At 43.4% G+C, this 22,878-nt stretch overlaps 1 protein-coding gene across 4 annotated transcripts in view; it reads right to left on the bottom strand.

The window, feature by feature from the left end:
- Positions 1-21,243: 21,243 nt before the first annotated feature.
- Positions 21,244-22,878, bottom strand: part of Aplp2 (amyloid beta precursor like protein 2) — a 71,597-nt gene continuing 69,962 nt past the window's right edge. For 3 of the 4 annotated variants that reach the window (XM_008852109.3, XM_008852110.3, XM_008852107.3), the window contains one exon: positions 21,244-22,676. In XM_008852109.3, the coding sequence (XP_008850331.1) occupies positions 22,575-22,676 (102 nt within the window). In that variant the 3' untranslated portion in view covers positions 21,244-22,574. The remainder of the gene's footprint in view (positions 22,677-22,878) is intronic. The other variant, XM_008852108.2, reaches the window with a different exon arrangement.

Here is a 22,878-nt window from a genome sequence, read left to right on the forward strand (position 1 = left end):
TCCTGAGACCCTTGTCCTTGGCACCAGCAACTTAGAGGGTGGATACATGTGGACATGACCCAGAGTAAAGCACCTGCTTAAGTTGGTGGTAACATGGGAAGATGGTGCCATGTCATATAGACTTAGCCCAAGTTTACAATCGTCAGAAAGCAATGATTGTTCAAGATGGTGAGACAAGGAGGGCTGAAGGCCACTCCAAGGAGGAGGAAATATCTGCAAGAGCAAGAAATAAGGATGGGAGAGATTCAGAATGAGCAGAACAAACCCATTAAGAAGCCTCCAACCACAAATGCCTTTATAGTGCCTAGAACAAGAAGAGTTATCTGACACCTAGTTACCACACTTCCCTGTGGAAGTTGCTTTATAGTAAGTACCAAGTGTGTATCCTTGTGGTAGCTCTCTACTTTCACAAACCTCTCCATCTGTCTGCAGTCCTTCCTACTCACCACAACTACTTTGCCTCCTTTTGGTGAGCCCCAAGTTCAGCTAGCACATCACATCTGTGAAATTCACCCCAGGCATAACCAATCCCTCTTCCTGAGATTGCCACACATCTTCTAATCTAGTATATTTTCATTTTCTTGTTACATATAAGGACTCTCAAAATACTGTTGTGAAATCAAACAAATGATGACAGTTCGTGAAGCTAAGGATCAGTATATTAAGCCCTTGCCCAGGCTGTTTGCTGTCAAGTTTCTTCACTTACAATTTAGAAACAAATGCATACAGTAATTTTATAAGGATTAAGTCAAATGGGTTGAACTTAATAGCATATGGCTAAACTTCTTCTGTCATGCACAGAGTATACTCAATACCTTGATGCCACACAGTGACCCCTGGGAAGGATCTTGGCAGGCATCTCTTCAGCTAGACTTGCAGGAAACACATTGTGCTCAAAAGTTCACATGCATGGCTTCCACAAGCAAGACACATATTGAGCTCTATGAAATCAAAGAGAAAGCTCTAAGAACCTAAGACAGAATATGAATCACTCCTTATAGCAGAATAGCAGTTCTGAGTACCATCTCACTTATATAATAACTTCAGATTGGCTATCTCAGGATATGGTTCCATCATCTATTAGATCAACCAGTTCTAGAAGGAAAACTGACTTCCTTCTTTACTTATCCCACCCAAACACAACACACACAAATCACCAGTCTGTCAGTTCATCTCCAAAATATGTTGACAATCTACTCCTTCTCTCTTCTGCCACTCCCATTGCAGGCCACCACCATCTCCCTAAACTATACATCACTCCCAAAAACTCTTCTTCATCCACTTCAGTCCATTTATTTGTTTCTTTTATGATGCTGGGGACCAAACTCGGTGTCTCTTGCACTATAGGCAAGCATTCCACAAGTGTGGAATTCACATCCCCCTCCCAATTCCAATTCATTAGGATGACAATGAAGAGTCTAATGCATCCAGCCAGTCCCTTCTCCCAAAGGCAGGGATTGCACCTGTCTGTTCCCCAGCACACACACACACACAATGAGCCATTGCTATTAAGAGTTGAAATGAATAAGTGAAAACCTGTTATCACATAACAGGTTTCTGTTATCACATAACTTTTTATTATTAAATACAGTGAACTGGGTGTGGTGGGGCAGGCCTTTAATCACAGCACTTGGGAGGCAGGAGGATTTCTGAGTTCAAGGCCAGCCTGGTCTACATACCAAGTTCCCGGCCAGCCAGGGCTACATAGTGAGATCCTGTCTCAAGACAAAATGAAACAAACAGATAAACCATAAATTTATTTATATATAATATATAAAATACATATTTATATATGGAGAGAGAGAAAGCAGAAGATAGCATAAAATGGATATTGTATACACTGGCTAATTGTAAGGCAACGCTCTTGTGATGGCCAACTGAGAAAGGAAATTCAGGTTGCCTCCCTTATCTGTAATACTTGGGCCAGAAATGTTTTGGATTTGGGATTGTTTGAGATTTTGGAATATTTGCATATATGTAATGGTATCTTTGGGACAGGACTCAAAATCTAACAACAAAATTCTCTCACTTTTTTCATGTACATCTCCACATCTAGCTGAAGGCAACCTTACCCACCATTTCCAGTGTGCCTGCCTTTTGACTGTGGTCCCTAACAGGTATGTAAGTTTCCACCTGTTGCATATTGGCACTCAAAAAGTTTCTTTTTCTTAAATTTTCAGATTAAGGTTGGGCTCAACCTGTAGAATTTTGTCAACTTCATCCCAAAACATGTGCCTGTCCTCTAAAGCAATCTCTCATCTCAAAACTATGAGAAATCAGGACACTAAATTCTCTACTTACTTACTTCTTTCATTTTATCCAGTTTAAAAATCTGGACCTGAATCTCTGCACACTAAAGTACAGGGTTTTTGTTTTGTTTTGTTTCTTAAGATAGGGTCTTTATATATACCCCAGGCTGGACTCAAACTTATCATTCTCCTGCTTCTACCTCCCAAGTGCTGGGATGACAGGTGTGCACTACACCTGGTCCTACTCATGTTTTTGGTTTTCTTTGTTTTAACTTTCTCTTTACAATTGTTGAGTGAAGATTCCAAATAGTTTGTTGTAGATTTTTCTGCAGTCAAGATCTTGCTGAGCATATCTGATCATGCTGGGGTCTATTTATCGGGTTCCCAGACTGTTGTTCCCTGAAAACTGTCTCGTCCAGAAGCTTAATGGGCAAAGGAAATGGCCTGGAACTCACTATGTAGACTAGGTTGGCCTTGAACTCATAGAGATCTGCCTGCCTCCCAAGTGCTGAGATTACAGGTGTGCACCACCATGCCCAGCCTGGCTTTATTTTTAAAAAAAGATTTATTTTATTATCTATTTGTGTGTCTCTGTGTTTCTATGTGTGCACCCACATAGAGGTGCCTATGGAGGCCAGAAGAGGATGTCAGATCCCCTGGAATGAGCTCTTGGGTGTGGGAACCAAACTCCAGTCCTCTGGAAGAGCAGGAAGTTCTCTTACCTGCTGAGCCATCCCTCCAGCCCCTCTTTTAAGAAAATAAACATTTGTTTATTTGTGTATATGTGGTGGGGGTTGGGGATGGACACGCATGCGCCACAGCAGCATGTGAGTAGAAGTCAGAGGACAACCTGCTGGAGTTGTTTCACTCTGTGTATTCCAGGGATCAAACTCAGTTCATCAGGTTTGGCTAGACACACCTTTACCTTCTGAGCCATCATGTAGACCCAAAGGTTTGCTTTCTTTTTGGAGGGAAATTAGTTTTGCATGGTGGTGTGGTCTTTTTAAAATATTTTTAAAACATATATATGTGTATGTTTGTGTACATGAGTGCAACTGCCCCAGGAGGCAAGAGGAATCAGATCCTCCTGGAGCTGGAGTTACAGGAGGCTGTGAACTGTCCAACATGGTTGCTGGGAATTAAGCTTGGGTTCTCTGGAAGAGCAGTACATGCTCTTAACCACTGAGCCATCTTTCCAGCCTAGGTGGTGTGTTTTTTAGCATGAGATTCCAATCTGTCTCTTGTTTCATATTGTAAACTCTAAGCTTCAATTCTAAATTCATTAGGAAGTAGGAACAGTAATAATTCAATCGATCATTCCTTATTTATTTACTTGCTGGAATATTTCTAGAAAGCGAGACTTCAACATGTTTAGTTACCCAGTGCTAACATCAGCATAAGAAGGAAAAACTGTCTTTCCCTTTGTTAAACAGTTTTTTTTTCTTTTGATCTTTTTGAGACAGGGTCTCCCTGTCGCCACAGCTGGCCTGGAATTTGCTATGTAGACCAGGTTAGCTTCAAACTCACAGCGATCCACCTGCCTCTGCCTCCCAAGTGCTAGGATAAAGGTGTGCGCCACCATGCCCAGCTCTAAACTTTTTCTTTTTTTTAATATTTCATTTATTATTTTTATGTGTATGAGTGTTATGTCTGCATGTAGGTAAGTGCACCCATGTCATGCAATGCCTGCAGAGGACAGAAGAGGCTGTTGGATCCTCTGGACCTGGAGTTATGGACAGTTGTTAGCTACCATGTGGGTGCTGGGATTCAAACCTGGGTCTTCTGCAAAAACAGTCAGTGTTCTTGACCGCTGAGCCATCTCTCCAGCCCCTAAACTTGTTTTTCTTAAAAAAGATTTTATTTTTATTTTTTATGTGTATGAGGGTATTGCCTGCATGTATACAAATGCACCTGTGTTGTGCAATGCCAGAGGAAGTCAGAAAAGGGCATCAGATGCCATGGAACTGGAGTTAGGATGGTTGTTAGCCATGATGTGGGTGCTGGGATATGAACCTGGGTCTTCTGCAAGAGCAGCCAGTGCTCTTAACTGCTGAGCCATTATTAAGCAGCCCCATTAAGCTTGTTTAAAAGGTTAACACATGGGCCAGGTGTGGTGGCACATGCCTTTAATCCCAGCACTTGGGAGGCAGAGGCAGGCGGATCTCTGTGAGTTCAAGGCCAGTCTGGCCTACATAATGGTTCCAGGACAGCTGGGGCTACAGGGAGACCCTGTCTCAAAAAGGTGTTAGTCTTTCAAAGGTGTTAGTTTTCTGGCACTATGACAAAATACCTGACATAATAGACTTAAAAAGATGAAAGCTTTATTTTGACTTAGAATTCCAGTACATACTTGGTTGACTTTTGGGCCTGTGGTAGCCTGGAGCAGCATGTTGGAAGCAAGAAAGAGGCTCTCACAATTCCCCTCCAGGGCATGCCCCCAGTGACTGGAAGATTACCTGTTAGGGCCCATCTCAAAAGTTCCACCACCTTGGGGCTAGAGAGCTAGCTCAGAGGTTAAGAACTCTGTCTGTTCTTGCAGAGGACCTGGGTTCGCTTCCCAGCACCCACAAGGTCCCTAACAATCAGCCATAGCTTTAGTTCCAGAGGCTCCAATGTCCTGTACTGGCCTCCATGAGCACTGCACACACATGATATGTGCATGAGTATCAGTCACCATGTAGGTGCTGGGAATCGAACCCAGGTCCTCTTCAAGAGCAGTAAATGAGCTTAAGTGAAGAATCATTTCTCCATCCCCCTGTTTGCTTTTATATTATTAACAACTCTGGGGATTTAGGCATATTGGATGCATTTTGGTTCTCTGACATTTTTAAGCATATTAATGTCTAAAGCATCCCTTTTGGTTAGGGGGAACCTCTTTCAGCCTGCTGAGTCCCTTGACATAATCCAGGCATCTTTGTCTTTTTTTTCTTTCTGGTATATTCCATATTCATCTTATACATTGCTCCCAGTAGCAGCCAACCAATTCTTTAATTTTTAAAAAAAATTTTATTTTATATATATGAGTGTTTTGCTTGCTTGTATGTAAGTGTGCTTATATTGCACAATGCCTGTAGAGGGTATTGGGGAGTTCCAGATAGTTGTTAGCTGACATGTGGGTGCTGGGAACTGAACCTGGGGTTCTCTGGAAATGCGGCAAGGACTCTTAACCACTGAGCTGAGCTATCTTTTTCTTTCTTTCTTTCTTTTTTTTTTTTGAGACAGAGTCTCCCTGTAGCCCCAGCTAGCCTGAAACTCACTATGTAGATCAGGCTGGGCCTGAGCTCACAAAGATCCACCTGCCTCTGCCTCTCAAGTGCTGGGATTAAAGGCCTATGCCACCACACCCAGCTCCTAGTCATTTTTCTAATGTGTCTATGTCACATAGAGAATAGTGAGACATCAGGGTTGTAATCTGGGCATAAAATATGCTGTTCTTTAGTCATTGTTTCTTGGGCTTTTGATTAGAAGCTAAGATATTTATTCATTTATTTTGGTGCTGGAGATCAAACGCAGGGCCTGACTCACGCCAGCTAAGTGCTCTGCCTCTGATCTCTACCCCTGTTCTCAGAAAGCTGGAATTTTTAGAAGAAATAAAATATTGATTTTGTTCCTATTGATGCCTCCAATTATAATTTAAGACCACATGGTATTAAGTTATTGTATTCTATGTCTGTATTTCCCCACACAGAGACTCCACACATCACTTAGTTTTGCTTTTTTCTCCCCTAGAAATACTAGAGATTGTGAACCTAGGGTCTCCTGCACATTAGGCAAGTGCTCCAATCAGCCCCAGCCTCATTTTGGTTTTAATCCTATCTTTTTTTTTTTTTTTTTTTTAAAAACAACTTTAAGGGCTGGAGAGATGGCCCAGCGGTTAAGACCACTGACTGCTCTCACAGAGGACCCGGATTTGATTCCCAGGACCCACATGGCGGCTATGAACTGTCCTTAACTCCAGTTCCAGGGGAATCTGAAGCCCTCTTCTGACCTCCGTGGCATTGCAAGACATGGGTGCACTCACATACATGCAGGCAGTACACTCATACACGTAAAATAAAAATGAACAAAATATTAAAAGAAAATTAAATATATATTTGTGCATGCATGTGTGCATTTGCGTGCGCGCATGCATGCACGCACAGGCATATGTATGTGTGTGTTGTATGCATGTGTAGTCAGAGGACAGCTTGCCAGAATCAGTTCTCTCCTTTCACCACGTGGGTCTCAGGGATTGAAATCAGGTTGACCAGCTTGGCAGCAAGTGCCCTGATCCACTGAGCTATCTTGCTAGCTCTTTTTCTTTTCTTGAAATAAAGGCAACAGGTATGATTTTTCCAGTAGAGGTCAGTGCATTTGTCTTAAATGAAGTTTTTTCCCATTCACCGATTAGCAAAGAACAGACTATTGTAATTTGAATAGAGGGCAAAAAAAGTGGGGAGGGAAGGTGGGGTCCTTAAATGATTCTAAGGCTTACACAGTGTCTCAGTGGAGCAGAGAGGCAAGAAACAGCCAAGAAAAAGCCCAGCCATACAGAAGTTTCCTAAGAGGCCCGCAATACTTCTCCCCAGGACACCACTACAACTTATCACCCAGAGACCAGCCCCTGGACACCTGCCAGGATGGCACAGCTGCCCCCACAGCAGGATGCCTCTCCCACAAAGTGGACTCCCTGAGCACCTGCACCTTTGTTTCCTCTTGAGTCTCGTGGGCGAGTTTCATCAGGTGCTAACTTATCATTTGTGCCCTACCTGCAAGCAAGCCAAAAAGTGGATGGAACTCTGGCTTCTGCTTCGTCTAATCAGGACTCAACTGATGGAAATTCTCCAAATAGAGGAGGACTACTGGAAAGACAGAGTCCACAAACTGCATAAACGCAGATGCGCATATCCTTGGGATGGATCTCAAATGTCCCCAAAGGTGCACATGTTGAAGGCTTGGTTCCAATCTGTGGCACTATTAGGGGTGTTGAACCCTTGGGAGGTGGAACGCAGTGGAAGTTAGGTCATTGGGGGCATGCCCTTGAAGAAGATACTGGGACCCCAACCCCTTCTTGTTTCTTCTTCACTTTCTGGTCACTCGGTAGTGAACAGGCCTCTTCTACCACACACTCCTCACCATGATGTACTACTACACTGCCTCAGGCTTACAGAAACATGGCCAGGTGACTGTGGATTAGAAGCTCTGAAACTGAAAACCAAATAAGCCCTTCCTCCTTTTAAGCCATTTCTCTCAAGTATTTGTCACCTTTACTAGCATGTCACCTGAAATGTTACCTTGGGAATGTGTTCTTAGAACCTGTCTGGAAATGCATCTCACCCTGGGCTGCTTATTTGGTGCTGTCCTCTGACTTCTCCTGCCCTGTCTACCTCATCAGCACATCTCAGTTCAGGTCTCCTTCCATCTAGTACATGTGGCTATGGCTCAACCCACAGTGCCACACGAACTTTAATTAAAAATCAAAGTTCGCCAATGCTCAGTGCCCAGATGAAAACACTTATTTAATAAAAACATAGCCAATTTCTTTTTTGGTCATTTTGAGACAGGGTCTCCCTGTAGCCCCAGCTGGCCTGGAACTCACTATGTAGACCAGGCTGGCCTCGAACTCACAGAGATCAGCCTGCCTCTGCCTCCCAAGTGCTGGGATTAAAGGTGCGTGCCACCACGTTCAGCTGCCAAATTCTTTTTTTCCATCACTAAGACCCCAGAGTGCCACCACGTTCAGCTGCCAAATTCTTTTTTTCCATCACTAAGACCCCAGAGTAATTTTTACAGTAATCCCACCTTAGCCCTAGTTCCACTTTTTGAGGTTTCAGTTATCTTTGATCAATCATGGTCTGAAAATACTAAAATGGAAAATTCATAAATGAAAATTTTAAATTGTATGCCAGCCATTCAAAGCAGCGGGATTACATTTTGAGCCATTTCACTCTATCCCTCCTAGGATTTGAATTTATTTATTTATTTTAGTTTATGTGTATATTGACTGCATGTGTGTAAGTGCACCCATGTCATGCAGTTCTGCAGAGGTCAGAAGAGGGTGTTGGATCCCCTGGAACTAGAGTTACAAATGGTTGTTAGCTGCCATGTGAATGCTGGGAATCAAACCCTGGTCCTCTGCAGCAGTAGCCAGTGCTCCTACCACTAAGCCACCTCTCCAGGCCCTTATTTTTAAAAATGTATTTTTATTTTTATTCATGTGTATGTGTGTCTGTGTGAGTGTATGCCACTGTGTGGGGATGCCCTCAAAGCTGGTGTTACAGGCAGCTGCAAGCCACCTGATATGAGTGCTGGGAACTGAACATTGGTCCTTTGGAAGAGTTGAAGCAAGTCCTCCCAACCAGTGAGCAGTCTCTCCAGGCCCTCATTTATTTATACAGGGTTTCACTGTAGCTCAGGCTGGCCTTAAATCTGCTCTATAGCTGAGAATGACCTAAAACTTCTGATTCTCCTGCCTCTACCATCCAGGTGCTGTAATTACAGCTGCACACCACCACATCCAGTGTATGTGGCACTGGAGTTGAACCCAGGACTTCACACACACTAGGCAAGCACTCTACCAATCTAGCTGCATCCCCAGCCCATGAATCATCCTTTTGTCTTTAACATCCATGCTGTATGTACCACCTTCCTGTTAAGTTACTTGGTAGTTGTTTCAGGTATCAGAGTTATTGTCATCGTTTCACAGTAATTGTGTTAAAGTAACCCTCATCCTGTAGCCTACACCATTTATGTCACTTCATCTGACCAGGAAGGCATCCTATCATCTTACATCTTCTCAACAAAGAGGCTGAGTACAGCAATATTTAGAGACCACATTCACCTAACTCTTACTACAGCAATTATAATTGTTATTTTACAATCTTACTGGACCTAATGTATAAATTAAACTTTATCATATATGTATTAGTCAGCTTTCTATTATTGCACTAAACATCTGAGAAAATCAACTTATAAGGAGAAAAGGTGCATTTTGGCTCAGTTTTGGAGTTTCCAGTTCATGAAGGATTGGCTCTGGGCCTCTAAGATGGCACAGCACAGCAGGGAGCACATGGGAGAGCAAAACTGTTCACCCATGAGAAGCCAGGGAAAGAGGGAGCCTCTTCAAGGGCACAACCCCCCCAAGGCATAAGGACCCACTAGACCCCACTTCTTAAAGGTACTAAGATGGGAACAAAGTCTTTAACATATGGCCTTTGGGGAACACGAAGATCCAAAGTATAGCAACAGATAAGTGTATAAGGGAAACAATTTTGGAGGGCTGGAGAGATAGCTCAGTGGTTAAGAACACTGGTTGTTCTTGCAGAAGACCCAGGTACAAATCCCAGCACCCACATGGCGGCTAACAATTGTCTGTAACTCCAGTTCCAGGGGATCCAACAGCCTCTTCTGTCCTCTGCGGGCATTGCATGACATGGGTGCACTTACTTACATGCAGGCAATACATGCATACATATAAAATAAAAATAATAAATATTTTTTTAAAAAAAGATTTGATTTGGAGGCTGGAGAGATGGTTCAGCGGTTAAGAGCACTGACTGCTCTTGCAGAGGGCCCAGGTTTGATTCCCAGCACCCACATAGCAGCTATGAACTGTCCTTAATTCCAGTTCCAGGGGAATCCGATGCCCTCTTCTGACCTCCACAGCACTGCATGACACCATGCACTCACTCATGATACATGCAGGCAATACACTCATATACATAAAAAAAAAATTTTTTTTTTTAAGCCCGGCATGGTGGCATATACCTTTAATCCCAGGATTTGGGAGGCAGAGGCAGAAGGATCTCTGTAAAATAGTTTTTAAAAAGATTTTTTAAAATTTATATGTATGTGGGTGTGTCTGTGTACCTGATTGCAGTGCAGAGAGGCCAGATCCCCCAACAGCTAGAGTTACAGGTGGTTTGTGAGCTGCCCAACATGGTTATTGGGAGTTGAACTCAGGTTCCCTTAACTCCAATCCTAGGAAATGTTTTTAAAAGCCACCCTTAACTAGGCATGGTAGTACTTGCCTTTAATCCTAGCACTCAGGAAGCAGAGGCAAGAAGATCTTTGTGAGATTCAGGCCAACCTGGTCAACATAGCAAGTTTCAGGCCATCTGGGCTACAGGGAGACCCTGTCTCAAAAAGACAAAAAAAAAAAAAAGGAGGGAAAAAAGGCAAAAAAAAAAAAAAAAAAAAAAAGGAAGGAAAAAAGGCACATACATATACATACATACATATAGGAACAATCTATGGGTTCAGGTTTCAGGCACCTCTTGGGGGTCTCGGAATGAAATAGGAGGCCACCATACTACTGTGTATAGTAAGGTATATGAACATTGAGGCATAATGAAATGGATGTGATTAATGAGGCTTAAAAATTAAATGTCTGTGTCACAAAGTCAAACCCACTACAGGCTTTTTCAGTGCTTAAATTTGTACAATATTCAATTTAGCATTTCATAAAATTTCATTAAGAAATGATGAATGTAAAGCTTGAGGTTTCTTAATTGAAAAAACAAAGGCAAAGCCATAAGCCATTGTCGAATCACTTTTTTTTCTGCCATGGAAAAAATGACTGAAATATATAGAAAAAAAACGGGATCATCATAACACACTCTTCTGTCAATAAACACTGTTGGAAGAGGCAAAGATTTGAAGAAGCAGGGGAAAACAAACATTTGGCGTAGAGAAGATTGATCTGAGTATGGGTCTTGCTTGTAATCTCAGCACCCAGGAGGTTAAGGCAGGAAGATCTGGACTTCAAGGTCAGTCTGAACTATAGAGAAAATTTAAGACCACCTGAGATAAGTAGTGAGAACATGTCTCAGAAAAAAACAAACAAATAAACAGACAAGCATGCACACAGCACAGGCGTGGCCTGGTGGTGAACTCCTGCACATGCAGCACTTAGGAGTTCCAGGCTAGTCTGTGTGGACTACATAGTGAGATCACATCTCAGAAAAACAAAGCAGCCAGGCATGGTGGCACCCGTCTTTAATCACAGCACTTAGGAGGCAGAGGCAGAGGCAGGCAGATCTCAATGAAATCAAGACTGTCTGGTCTACATAGTAAGTTCCAGGCCTGCCAGGGTGGCATGTGACATCCTGTCTCAAAAATAAACAAAAACCAAGTAAAACAAAAATAGCATAATATATTTTAGATGAAAGCACAGCTGTTTTTACCATAGCCTCTCTCTCTCTCTTTCTCCTTCTTTCTCTCTTTACTCTTTAAAAATATAGCCCCAGATGGCATGGAACTCACTATGTAGACCTGGTTGGCCTCAAACTCACAGAGATCCATCTACTTCTGACCCAGGTAATACATACCTGCAATCCCACCTAATCAGGAGGCTGAGGCAGGAGGATTCCTTGAGCCCAGCAGTTAGAGGCCAGCAAGAACAGCAAAGTACTGTCTCAAACAGCAGTATTTACAATAAGCCCAACATTCACCAAGCACTTACTCTGTACTGGGAACCATACCCAATGAAGGAGATACTGTCACTATCCCCATTTTTCAGATGGAGAAACTAAGGCCCACAGTAGTTCAATGACTTACTCAAGGTCATCTTGTTACTAACGGGCCTGTCAAATTAGGAACTGAACAGGCAGTTTTGGGGCCTCAGGATGTCAGCATTTATTTAATATTATCACTTTTTCTTGGTTTTGTTTTTCATTTAAAAATATTTTACATTTATGTGTATGGGTATTTTGCCTTCATGTATGTACATGTACCACATGCGTGCCTGGTGCCCACAGAGGCCAGAGGAGGGCATTGTATTCCCTGGAACTGGAGTTAAGGTTGGGTGTTAACCGTCCTGTGCAGTAAGAACCAAACCTGGGTCCTCTGAAAGATCAGTAAGTGCTCTTAACTAAGACATCCAGCACCAATATTATCACTCTTAAATTATATTTGCACTTCATAGGAATGGATTTACTTTCTAAGAAAGATTTGTTGCATGTGCATGTTTTGACTGCATATGTGTGTGTACCACATGTGTGCCTGTTCCCTGTAGAGACCAGAAGGCGGCATTGGATTCCCTAGAACTGGAGTTCTGTAACCGTTAGGAGCTGCCATGTGGTGCTGGGAAGTGAATCCAGTTTTCTGGAAGAGCAGTAAGCATTCTTAACCACTGAGTTATCTCTCCAGCCCCCAAAAATCTATTATAAAAAATCAAAATCAATTTGAGAGTTGGTAGTGCATGCCTTTAATCTCAGCTCTCCAGAGGCAGAGGCAGGTGACTCTCTCTCTGTAGTTTGAGGCTAGCATGGTCTACATAGGGCATTTCAGGCCAGCCAGTGCTACATAGTGAGAAACTGTCTCAAAAAAAAAAAAAAACCAAAAAAAAGAACCAAAATGTCAACATCAACATAATGCTGGTGGATTGGCCACTTTGATTAAAGTTAAGTATTTTCAGGGAGGGGGCTGGTGCTGATGAACTACTAAATGTCTATAGTATAAGCATTTTCATTAAGAACCAAGAACTTTAAAACGGGACCAGTGAGCTAGCTCAGCAGGAAAAGGAGCTTGCTGTCAAGCCTGATGACCCGAGTCCAATCCACAGGACACACATAGGAGAGAACCAACTCCTGCAATTTGTCCCCTGACCTCCACCCATACACCATAGTGCATGCATACCCTCCTCTCTCCACATGTATGCAAAATAAATTATGATTAAAACAAAGAACTTCAGAGGCTGGAGAGATGGCTCAGAGATTAAGAGCCCTGGCTGCTCTTGCAAAAGGCCTGGGTTCAATTTCCAGCACCCATATGATGGCTAACAACTGTCTGTAACTCTAGTTCCAGGGGATCCAACACTCTCTTCTGACCTTCACAGGCATTGCACAACACAGGTGTACTCACAGACATGCAGGCAATATACTCATACACATAAAATAATTATATATATATATATGTCTTTTTGAGACAGGGTCTCCCTGTAGCCTGTAGTCCCAGCTGTCCTGGAACTCACTATGTAGACCAGGCTAGCCTTGAACACAGAAATCCACCTGCCTCTGCCTCCCAAGTGCTGGGATTAAAGGTATGCGCCACCACGCCTGGCTCACCTTTATTTTCTAAAGGTGAAAAAAGTATAGCATCTTTATAAGCAAAATTGTACATCAATACAAATTGTTCAGTTCTTTATTGTTCCCAGTAGTGAGTCAGAAATTTGACTAAGAACATTCTAGTGTCACTGCAGACCCTCTATAGTGAAAAGATGAAGGTGAGGAGCCTCAAATCAGTAACTAAGATGATCATCTAGGATGATCATCTATCCAGTCTTGGTGTTTTAGCTTTTCCACTAACCCAAGATGGTAGGTCCTCATAGACATTAGCGTCATCAAAACTGACAGAAGAGTCATGGAGTACATGGAAAGCTGTGTCCTAGGACTGACAAACATGAAGGGATAAGGGAGTCTCTCACTGCAGAGGAGATGGGGACTGGGTGGAAGAGACCAGTCAAGGTTGAGCTGATCCTCTGGTCCAAAGCAGTAGCCATGGCAACAGTAGAGATGGCAGCTCTACTCCTTCTAGCAATGATACCCATAAGAGGAATTGGCGAAGAGGGGAGGCAGCTCCCGAGTTAGGTGCTCAGTAACAGAAGCTTATGCGTTAAACATAGTTGCTAGGAAAGAAAGTTTACAGACCTCACAGACCCAAATCCATAGAGCAAAGGCAATGCCCAACAGTCCTGGCTGGCGGAGTCCAGGTGTGAATACCCAGCCCAGGAAGCCTGCAGCCTGCCTCAGATTCATCTTTTATTTCTCTATTTGGACTAGGAATGGTGTCCAGGACAGAAGCCCAGAGGATGATGTGTGTGTTTGAAGCCAACACTTGTCTGCCTCATTCATTTCAAACAGACACTTCTCAAAGAGATAAAGGCCAGTGTATGAACAACACAGCTGCATCCTCTTGCCATCTGCCATATCACAAAATGGCTTTTGAGTGTACAAGGGAGCTGCCTTGCACACACTGACTGATGGTTCTTTGTATGGCACATAGCAGCCACACAAGTAGAGAATTCTAAAAGACACTGATCTCACTCAGTTAATAATTTGTACTTAAGGATTTCCACATTGTTCATGTAAATACGTAGAAGCTCCTTGGAGACACTGGACACCGTATGGTCCAAGTAATCCAGCAATGGCTGTCTCATACTGGTGAGTCCAAGAATCCAGTAGTTGCTTAGTCCATGAGGCTGGATGTCTCCGCACTTCCAGTCTGGTGCTGAAGGCCTGGAGGATTCCTGGAGAGCTGCTGGCCTTCAGTCCATGTTGGAAGGTGAAAGAAGTTGGTTCTTCCCAGGGACGCTTGCTCTAAGAATGATCATGGGAACAAGATCTGACCTGAGAGAACTGTAGCAGGCATAACTATGAGGTGACATGTCAAAGCAGGTCTGAGAAAGCTCCCAGATCTGGGGTCCACAAAGGTCTTAACAGACCAGAGATGACTGGCACCTTATTTTGGGGGGGGCGGGTCTTTTTGAAACAGGGTTTCCCTGTAGCCCCAGGTGACCTGGAACTTACTATGTAGACCAGGCTGGCCTTGAACTCAAGAGATCCGCCTGCCTCTGCCTCCCAAGTGCTGGGACTACAGGCGTGCACTACCATGCCCAGCTCATTTTTCTTTTCTTTTTTTTTGAGACAGGGTCTCCCTGTAGCCTCAGCTGTTCTGGAACTATGTAGACCAGGCTGGCCTTGAACTCACAGACATTGCCTGCCTCTGCCTCCCAAGTGCTGGGATCAAAGGCGTGTGCCACCACGTCCAGCTCATTTTTTAATTTTTAAAAATTTATTTTTATGTATATGAGTATTATGCCTGCATGTAAGTGCACCCGTGTCATGCAGTGCCCAAAGAGGCCAGAAAAGGGTGTCAGATCCCCTGGAACTGGAGCTATGGAATGGTTGTTAGTTGCCACGTGGGTGCTGCTCTTTCACAAGAGCAGCCAGTGCTCTTAACCACTGAGCCATCTCTTGATCCCATGATTTTATTTTTCAAATAGCTTTACTGAACACTGTAGTTTAAGTATGAAATATCCCTATAGGCTCATGTGTTTGAATCCTCATGTGTCCCCAGCGGGTGTTGCTATTTGGGAAGGTTACGGAAACTTTAAGACATAGTGCTTGCTATAGGAAATATGTCCCTGGGGGTGGGCTTTGAGGTTTTTTTTCTTTAAGCTTTATTTTTATTTATGTGTATGTGTCTTTATATGTCATATGCGTGTGAGTATCCACAGAGGCCAGAAGAGGAAATTAGATTCCTTGAGCTAGAAATACAGGTAGTTATAAGTTGCCAGATGTGATGCTGGGAACCAAACTAAGGTCCTCTACAAGTGGTCTACATAGCAAGTTCCAGGCTAGTTGGGTCTACAGGGAGACCATCTCAAAAATAAAAAAAAATTAAAAAATAAAAATAAAAGCAGCAAGTGCTCTTAATCCCTGAGCCTCGAGTTTGAGGTTTTATGGTCTGACCTCACTACCTGTTCATTCTCTATTTCCTGATTGCAAGGCGGGCCTCTAGCTCCTGTTGCCATGCCTTCCCTGTCATGAAGAACTGTATCCCCTCTGGAACAAAGCCGTAATAAACCATTCTTCAAAGTTGCTTTTTGTCAGGGTATTTTATCACAGCAATAGAAAAGAAACTGATTCATTGATATTACTCATACAGAATAAAATCGGTATGTGTCTCACCTAAGTTTTGACAAACCAACCTGTGGAATAACCACAATCTAGAATGCTGTTTCAGTTTTGATCATTAAATACATTGTAACAAGCTGACCTTAGAACCACACTTACTAGTTGCTCCATTTCAAGGTGTCTAATCACAATGTAAAGCATAGTAAGATAAATGCATTTTAATCATCCCTCCACCACTGAGACAAAATACTGAAGCAGCTTAAAATGAGGAAAAATTCATTTATCTATAAATATTTTGAGTGTTTTGTCTGAATGTACATAAGTTCACCATGTCTATGCAATGCTCTCAGAAGATGGCGTCAGCTCACCTGGAACTAGAGTTATGGACAGTCATTAGCTGCCATGTGAATGCTGGGAACAGAACCTGGGTCCTTTGCAAGAGCAGCCTGTGATCTTAACCACTGAACCATCTCTCCAGCTCATGTAAATTTTATTTTTGTTCATGATTTCAGTTCATAGTCACTAGGTCCTGTTGTTTTTGATCCTGTAGTAAGACAGTCCATCTTGGTAGGAAGTAGGGCCAGAGGAGGTCTGTTCCCCTACTGGAGGCCAGGAAGCAGACAGAGGAAGAAAAGGGGCCATTATATCTCCCAAGGGCATTTTCCCAATGACCCAACTTCCGCCTACTAGGTTTCATCTCTGGAAGATTCCCACCAGCTCCCCAACAGTACCTCATGCTGGAGACCAGGTCTTCAATACACAGGCTTCTAGGGAAACATTTAGGACCCAAACTAGGGCTGTGGTTATAGGTAACTTTGGTAAGAGTACTTACCTAGTATGCATCAAGCTCTGGGTTTGAGCCCCAGAACTACGTAAGCCAGAGTGGAGGCACACACCTATAATCTTAGCACTTTGGGAGTGGAGGAAAAAGAATCCTCGTTAATATCCTTCTCAGCTACATAGCAAGTGTAAGGCCAGCCTGGGCTACATGAGTCCCTTTTTAAAAAAAAAAAATATCAAACCTTAACAGGAAGAGCTTAATTTCACTTTTTGAATGTGGGCTACACATAATGATAGCTTTCCAAAGAAGACACTGTGGGGTAGGGGTAAGCTAACTTTAAGTAGATAAATCACCTAGCCAGGTGATTAAGATTACTATCTACAGTGATGAGTCATGTTGACAGTATGTGTTTTTGATATCTGATGAGGACCCATGTCTATGGTCTTCCAGTGATAACTCCAGAGGCCAGGGGTGTAGCTCAGTGCACTTCACTTGTTTAGCATGTACAAGGAAGGCCTTGGGTTTCTACTTTGGATAGTACACAGGCATAAATTTAAAATAACTATATAAATATACATGTGGTACTTACTAAAAAATTTCATTGATGGAAAGCCTAAGTCTGGATAGAGGTACTGATTTCAAAACAAAAGGAGGGCAGGGTGCTGGGAAGATGGGTTTCAGTAAAGTGCTTGATGTATAAATATGAAGACCTGACTTGACTCCCCAGTACCCACATAAAAAGGAATGCACCTGTAATCCCAGTGCTGGGGAGTTGGGAGTCAGGAGTCCCAGGCCTTGCTGACCAGTCTAGCCACACTGGCGAGCTCTAGTTTCAGTAAGAGAATCTCAAAAAGAGTAGTGTTGCCAGGTGTGGTGGCACATGCCTTTAATCCAGTGCTAAGGAGGCAGAGGCAGGGGGATCTCTGTAAGAGCGAGGTCAGCCTGCTCCACATAATGAGTTCTAGGCCAGCTGCGGCTACAGGGAGTCCCTGTCTCAAAAACAAAAAGTAGTGTGAAGGGAATGATCTCACGTAAGGTGGCATTTGAGCAGGAACCTGAAGGAAATAAGAACATTCATAGGATTATTGGTGGGAAGTCGGTCCAGCTCAAGTGAATAGCAATGAATAGCTAGAGGCCAGCGTTGTGAGGGTCAAGAGATGTCTGGGAGATGGGTTGGGGACCAGGTTTGTCAATTTACTATAAAAACCTCTACTTAAAATTTTATATTCATAATCTCAGAAATTTAGACTAATATTGTCTGTTAGCACAGGGTTTGACATAAAAAATAATATGGAGAGTTATTAAGACACTTGACATTGCTGGCCTCTACATTCATGTGCACATGTACATATACTCACACATGTACCCACACATGCATATCCATCCACACGTGAACATTCTTTTTAAAATATTTATTATTTTATGTATATGAGTATATTGCCTACATGTATGTAAGAGCACATGTGTCCTGCAATATCTGAGGAGGTCAGAAGAGGGCCTTGGATCATCTGGAACTGGAGTTACAGATGGCTGTTAGTAGCCATGTGAGTGCTGGGAATCGAACCTGGGTCCTCTGCAAAAGCAGTCAGTGCTCTTAACCACTGAGCCATTTCTCCAGCCCCTTATTTTTACTTTATGTACTGCCTGCATGTATGTAAATGCTCCTGTGTCATACAATGCACTCGGAACTCAGAAGAGGGCATTGGGTTCTCCTGGAACTGGAGTTATGAACAGTTATCAGCTGCCATGCAGGTGCTGAGAACTGAACCCAAGCCCTCTGGCCAAGAGCAGCCAGTGTTCTTAACCACGGAGTCATCTCTCCAGCTCCACCGCCCACTCCATTTTTCTTGAGACAGGGTCTCGTATGAAGTCCAAGCTGGCCTTGAAGCAGTCCTCTCTCCTTAGCCTCTCAAGGGCTGGGATTTACAGGCATGCACTACCATTAACAGCATCTGACTTAAAATTTTTTTCATCTGGGGCTGGAGGGATGGCTCAGCAGTTAAGAGCACTGACTGCTCTTGCAGAGGACCTGGGTTCGATGGCAGCTAACAACCATCCCCAACTCCAATTTCAGGGGATCTGCCATCCTCTTCTGACCTCAGGGGGCATTGTACAACATGGGCGCTCTTAAACACATGCAAGCAATACACTCATACACATAAAAAATAAATTTTTTCATCTAAATTTGTTTTGGGGGGGTGGGGGAGCAGGGATAAAACTCCCTGAAGACCTCTCAAGTCATGTCTCATCTACCTCAAAGATTCTAGGGAAAATGCAACTCAGGATTATCCTTTGGCTATCTGGGCTATTTCACAGTAGAACTAATGAAGTCTATGACTAAAACTCCCAGGGGGACAGAAGACACTATTTCATAGGGAGCAAGGCAAGAAACTGGGCTCTGTTGTATTGGGACCCTTCTCTTTGTCCCAGAAAAGGGCCCATTACTCATAAGCAGACTTTGGTTCTGTCACTAAACAGGTGACTTCACAGTCATGTTTCAAAGAAAGCCAAGAGGTTCCTTTGGTTCCTTGTTTTGGCCTTGTCCATTGAGTTCCCATTAGAAATTTAGGGCAGAGCTGTCCTGGTAGCACATGCCTTTAGTCCCAGTACTTGGGAGGCAGAGGCAGGCAGATTTCTGGGAATTCAAGGCCAGCCTAGTCTACAAAGTGAGTTCCAGGCCAGGTGGGGGCTATAGAGAGACCCTGTCTCAAAAAGACCAAAAATAAATAAATAAATAAATAAATAAATTAGGGCAGTATGTTCCTGAGTAGACCCTTGGACCTCCCCCAATCTTAGGGACTCATTTCAATTTGTGTATCCTAAAATCAGTTGTCAGAGCAGATCAATCCAGACACCTGGGTCTGGCCCAGGCCTCAGCTGCTGGACTTGGATTTACAACTGAGAGCAGATAGGCAGGTAGGGCCTTCGTACCTACACAGCAGCCAGCACCTGAGCTCACTGCGGGGTGGGTAGGGCCACATTCCCCAGAGGTCACAGCTGAGTCACCAAGCCAGAAACCGAGAGATGAGTAAGTTTCTGTCTGTACCCAGGAGGGAGCTGTGCTATAGGAGGCAGAGTGGAACCAGCTTGGGATGAGGCCAAAGGGCAGTTCCTACCTTACATTTCTGTGGGTGTTTCCTTACAAAATTTAATCACTATATGGCTACCATAAACACAGCTACCTCTACAGCTTAAACAGAACTCCATTAGATGGGACCATGCCCTGTTGAACGCAAAGCAAATCTGTCTTGGGAGGAGAGACACAGGCCTGGCTACAAAATTTTCTGCACTCTAATCCAACCTCTGCTGTAGCTATGCTGATCCATTTGGGCCACGCATGTAAGTGGAAACCACTGTACTCTCATCAGCTTTGAACTTCTCCTGGGAACATCTCATGGTCAATAGAACGCTGGTAAGAACAAAGTCCTGAGAGCTGACCAGTTGTACAGAACTGTCAGAGGCTAGCTTTCAAAGCAAGCTTCAGAGACTATCATCCAGAGCTGGTGTACACAGTAGCGGGGAGCAGGATGACAGAGCCAGGTTTGGAAGACACCAGCTTTCTGTGACAGGAAGACTCATGCTATACCTCCAAAGGCTGAGATGACTAAGCCACATGCTGCTTGAGAAGCAGTGAGCAGATGGCAGGTACTAAATAAGCTGCTGTGCCACTTCTGGAATCAGATGAACGGTAGAGCCACTTCCCAGATAGTAACAGAGGGTCCCGTGACAACTCTTGAGAGCACTGAGTGAAACTTACTTCAAAAGGAAGTTCCCCCTTTATGACTCTTGGGCACCAATCTGAGGGGTCATCACACAGGAGGAAAGGCAGCTAGGAAGTGATTTTTACAGTGATCCAGAGTGTTGATGGGTTCACCCAAGGTGCTTCCTGGCTCATAAAATGGTCACTTCCTATTCTGGTGTTCTAAGAGAGATCTCTCCCACATATATCTGCGAGCACCTGCAGGTATATACAATACGACCCTGCCGGCTACATGTACTTAAGTTGCATTCTAGTGAACTAAAGACTCAGATCAGCATCTAAATTTACTCTCAGAATGGCAGAGCATTAAAGACTGGATATAAACAGCCCTCAGGCACAAAGCCCTGTAAGCAGCAACACGGGCTCCAGTGAGCAGACAGGGCCTCCTAGTGGTGGTTTACTTAACAAACTCAGAAACAGAGGCTATGAATACTACTACCCTGAAAATTCAACCCTAAGTGCTATTCATTGTTTTCAGTATTGGAAAGAAGTCTTGTATTAGTGTTGGTAGCCGCCCGACTTAAATTTTGCCAAATGTCCTAGGCAGGATTTCCTTCAGTTTCCTTTTGTTCTCAAGACAGGGTCTTGCTGTAAGGCTGGCCTTGAACTCAATAATCCTCTTATCTCAGCCTCCCAAGTGCTGGGATATAGCAGTACACCACCACACTCAGCTTCCTTCATTTTGTGAATGAAAAAAAATGCAACCTTTGAGTTGACTTATTATGGCCTCTATTATATGGGCTGGTAACAGGTCAGACAAGGAAGACAGCCATCATCCTCAAAGGCTGGAGTAAAAATACCATCATCACAGATCAATGTGGTCAATAATACAAAGGGTCTTGGTGGAAGTTAAAGTATTTATTGATGTGTTTAAATTCTGTACATTCTCCACAGATCATATAAAGGAGTCTGTAGGTGAAGTTTAATCTGTGCATAGTGGGAAGAGGCATGGCTAGGACCAAGGGGGAGGAAGGAGAGGAGGAAATCACAAAAAGAGAAAAAAAACACACCACAGGTTACCAGAACCTTCAGATTAAAACAAAATAAAAACAAAACAAATAACAAAAAAAAACCCCAAAAGTTGTGAGCATCAACATCAGCTACATTGAGTGTTACAAAGACTCATGTGAAGGAAACAAAAAATTTCAAAGATTTCTACAGTGTCTACAGATCCAGTTTCATGTACAGCCTAGAACATTCTCCTTTCACATGAAGAAGCCTCCCACGCACTCTCCTGGGTCCTCAGTCACCTAACTTACTGTGGTCTTCTCTGAGTGAACATCAGAAGGGCTGGTGAGGGAGGTGGGGGTGCAAGTGAGGTACAAAGGAGGGCGGAGGGTCAGTGCCTTGGCAGGAGATGTCCAAAGAGGAAGAGGCTGCACATTTGGACACACTTTGTAAGGGGAAGCGGGTAATAAAAAGCTCAGTAAACAAGAGTGGAAGAACGGCACATATCAACTACAGGCTAGTTGCTATGGAAGAACTGGATTTCCAGGGAAGCAGCAGGGAACACCCTCATCTGTATGTATTAGGCTCACTGGAGATGCCAGAGTAAAAATGCCTTAACCCCTACTTGGTGACAGGGTAAGTATAGAAACACCCAGGTACCCAGCACTGGAAACACATGGCTTCCAAGAAACTGGTCCTTTGAAACAGTTTATGAGTGTATCATGATGCTCAGGTTCATTTAGTTTCTCAGCAACTTTTAAAAGGGAATACTGCCTTTTTACATTAAAAAATAAAAATAAAAACCAGGACAGCAAATGAGCCTGAAGAACTGACTTATATAATGCAACTGGAACAAACAGCCTGCTCATACAGTCTGTCGTTGAAAAAAATTAATGTTTTTCCATTTATATATTGTATGTGAGACAATATAATAGAAGTGGCATTTCTAATTAATTTTAAAAAGAAAACTACATCCATCAGATATCTGCAATAGATCATTTTTTAAGGTTTATATATCATATAGTTATATTAACATTTTTCACCCATTTAAAAGAATGGAAATTGCAATCCTACAGTAGTACTTTATAGTCTTAACAATCCAGGAGGGCAGGCTGTAAGATGAGACCTTCTGGCCATCGGTGGTCAGCAGTTAAGCACAAATGCTGGACATCTTCTGCCCACCTGCATTACCTCCAACCAGGGTGTGACACTTCCTTCACTTAAATCTGCATCTGCTCTAGGTATTTGTAGGTCGGGTTTTCATAGCCATGGTTCTGCATCTTGTTCAGATGACGCTCTTCTGGGGTGAGCATTGGGTCCACCTGGAGGAACAAAGATTACAGGTCACTGCAGGAGACCAAGCTGTTTGCTGCACAATCCCCTGGGATCCAAAGCAGGCCAGCATCCTTTTTCCACTCAACAGACCAAACCAGAACTAGTGTCAAGGGTACAAGGCAAGGGGGAAAGAAACGAGGTCAAAGAGCTAATGTTTCTTTCTGAAATGGGAGACTCAAAAGCTTAGTC

Source organism: Nannospalax galili, unplaced genomic scaffold (assembly GCF_000622305.1).
Source record: "Nannospalax galili isolate Female #2095 unplaced genomic scaffold, S.galili_v1.0 scaffold6, whole genome shotgun sequence".
Classification (NCBI taxonomy): domain Eukaryota; kingdom Metazoa; phylum Chordata; class Mammalia; order Rodentia; family Spalacidae; genus Nannospalax; species Nannospalax galili.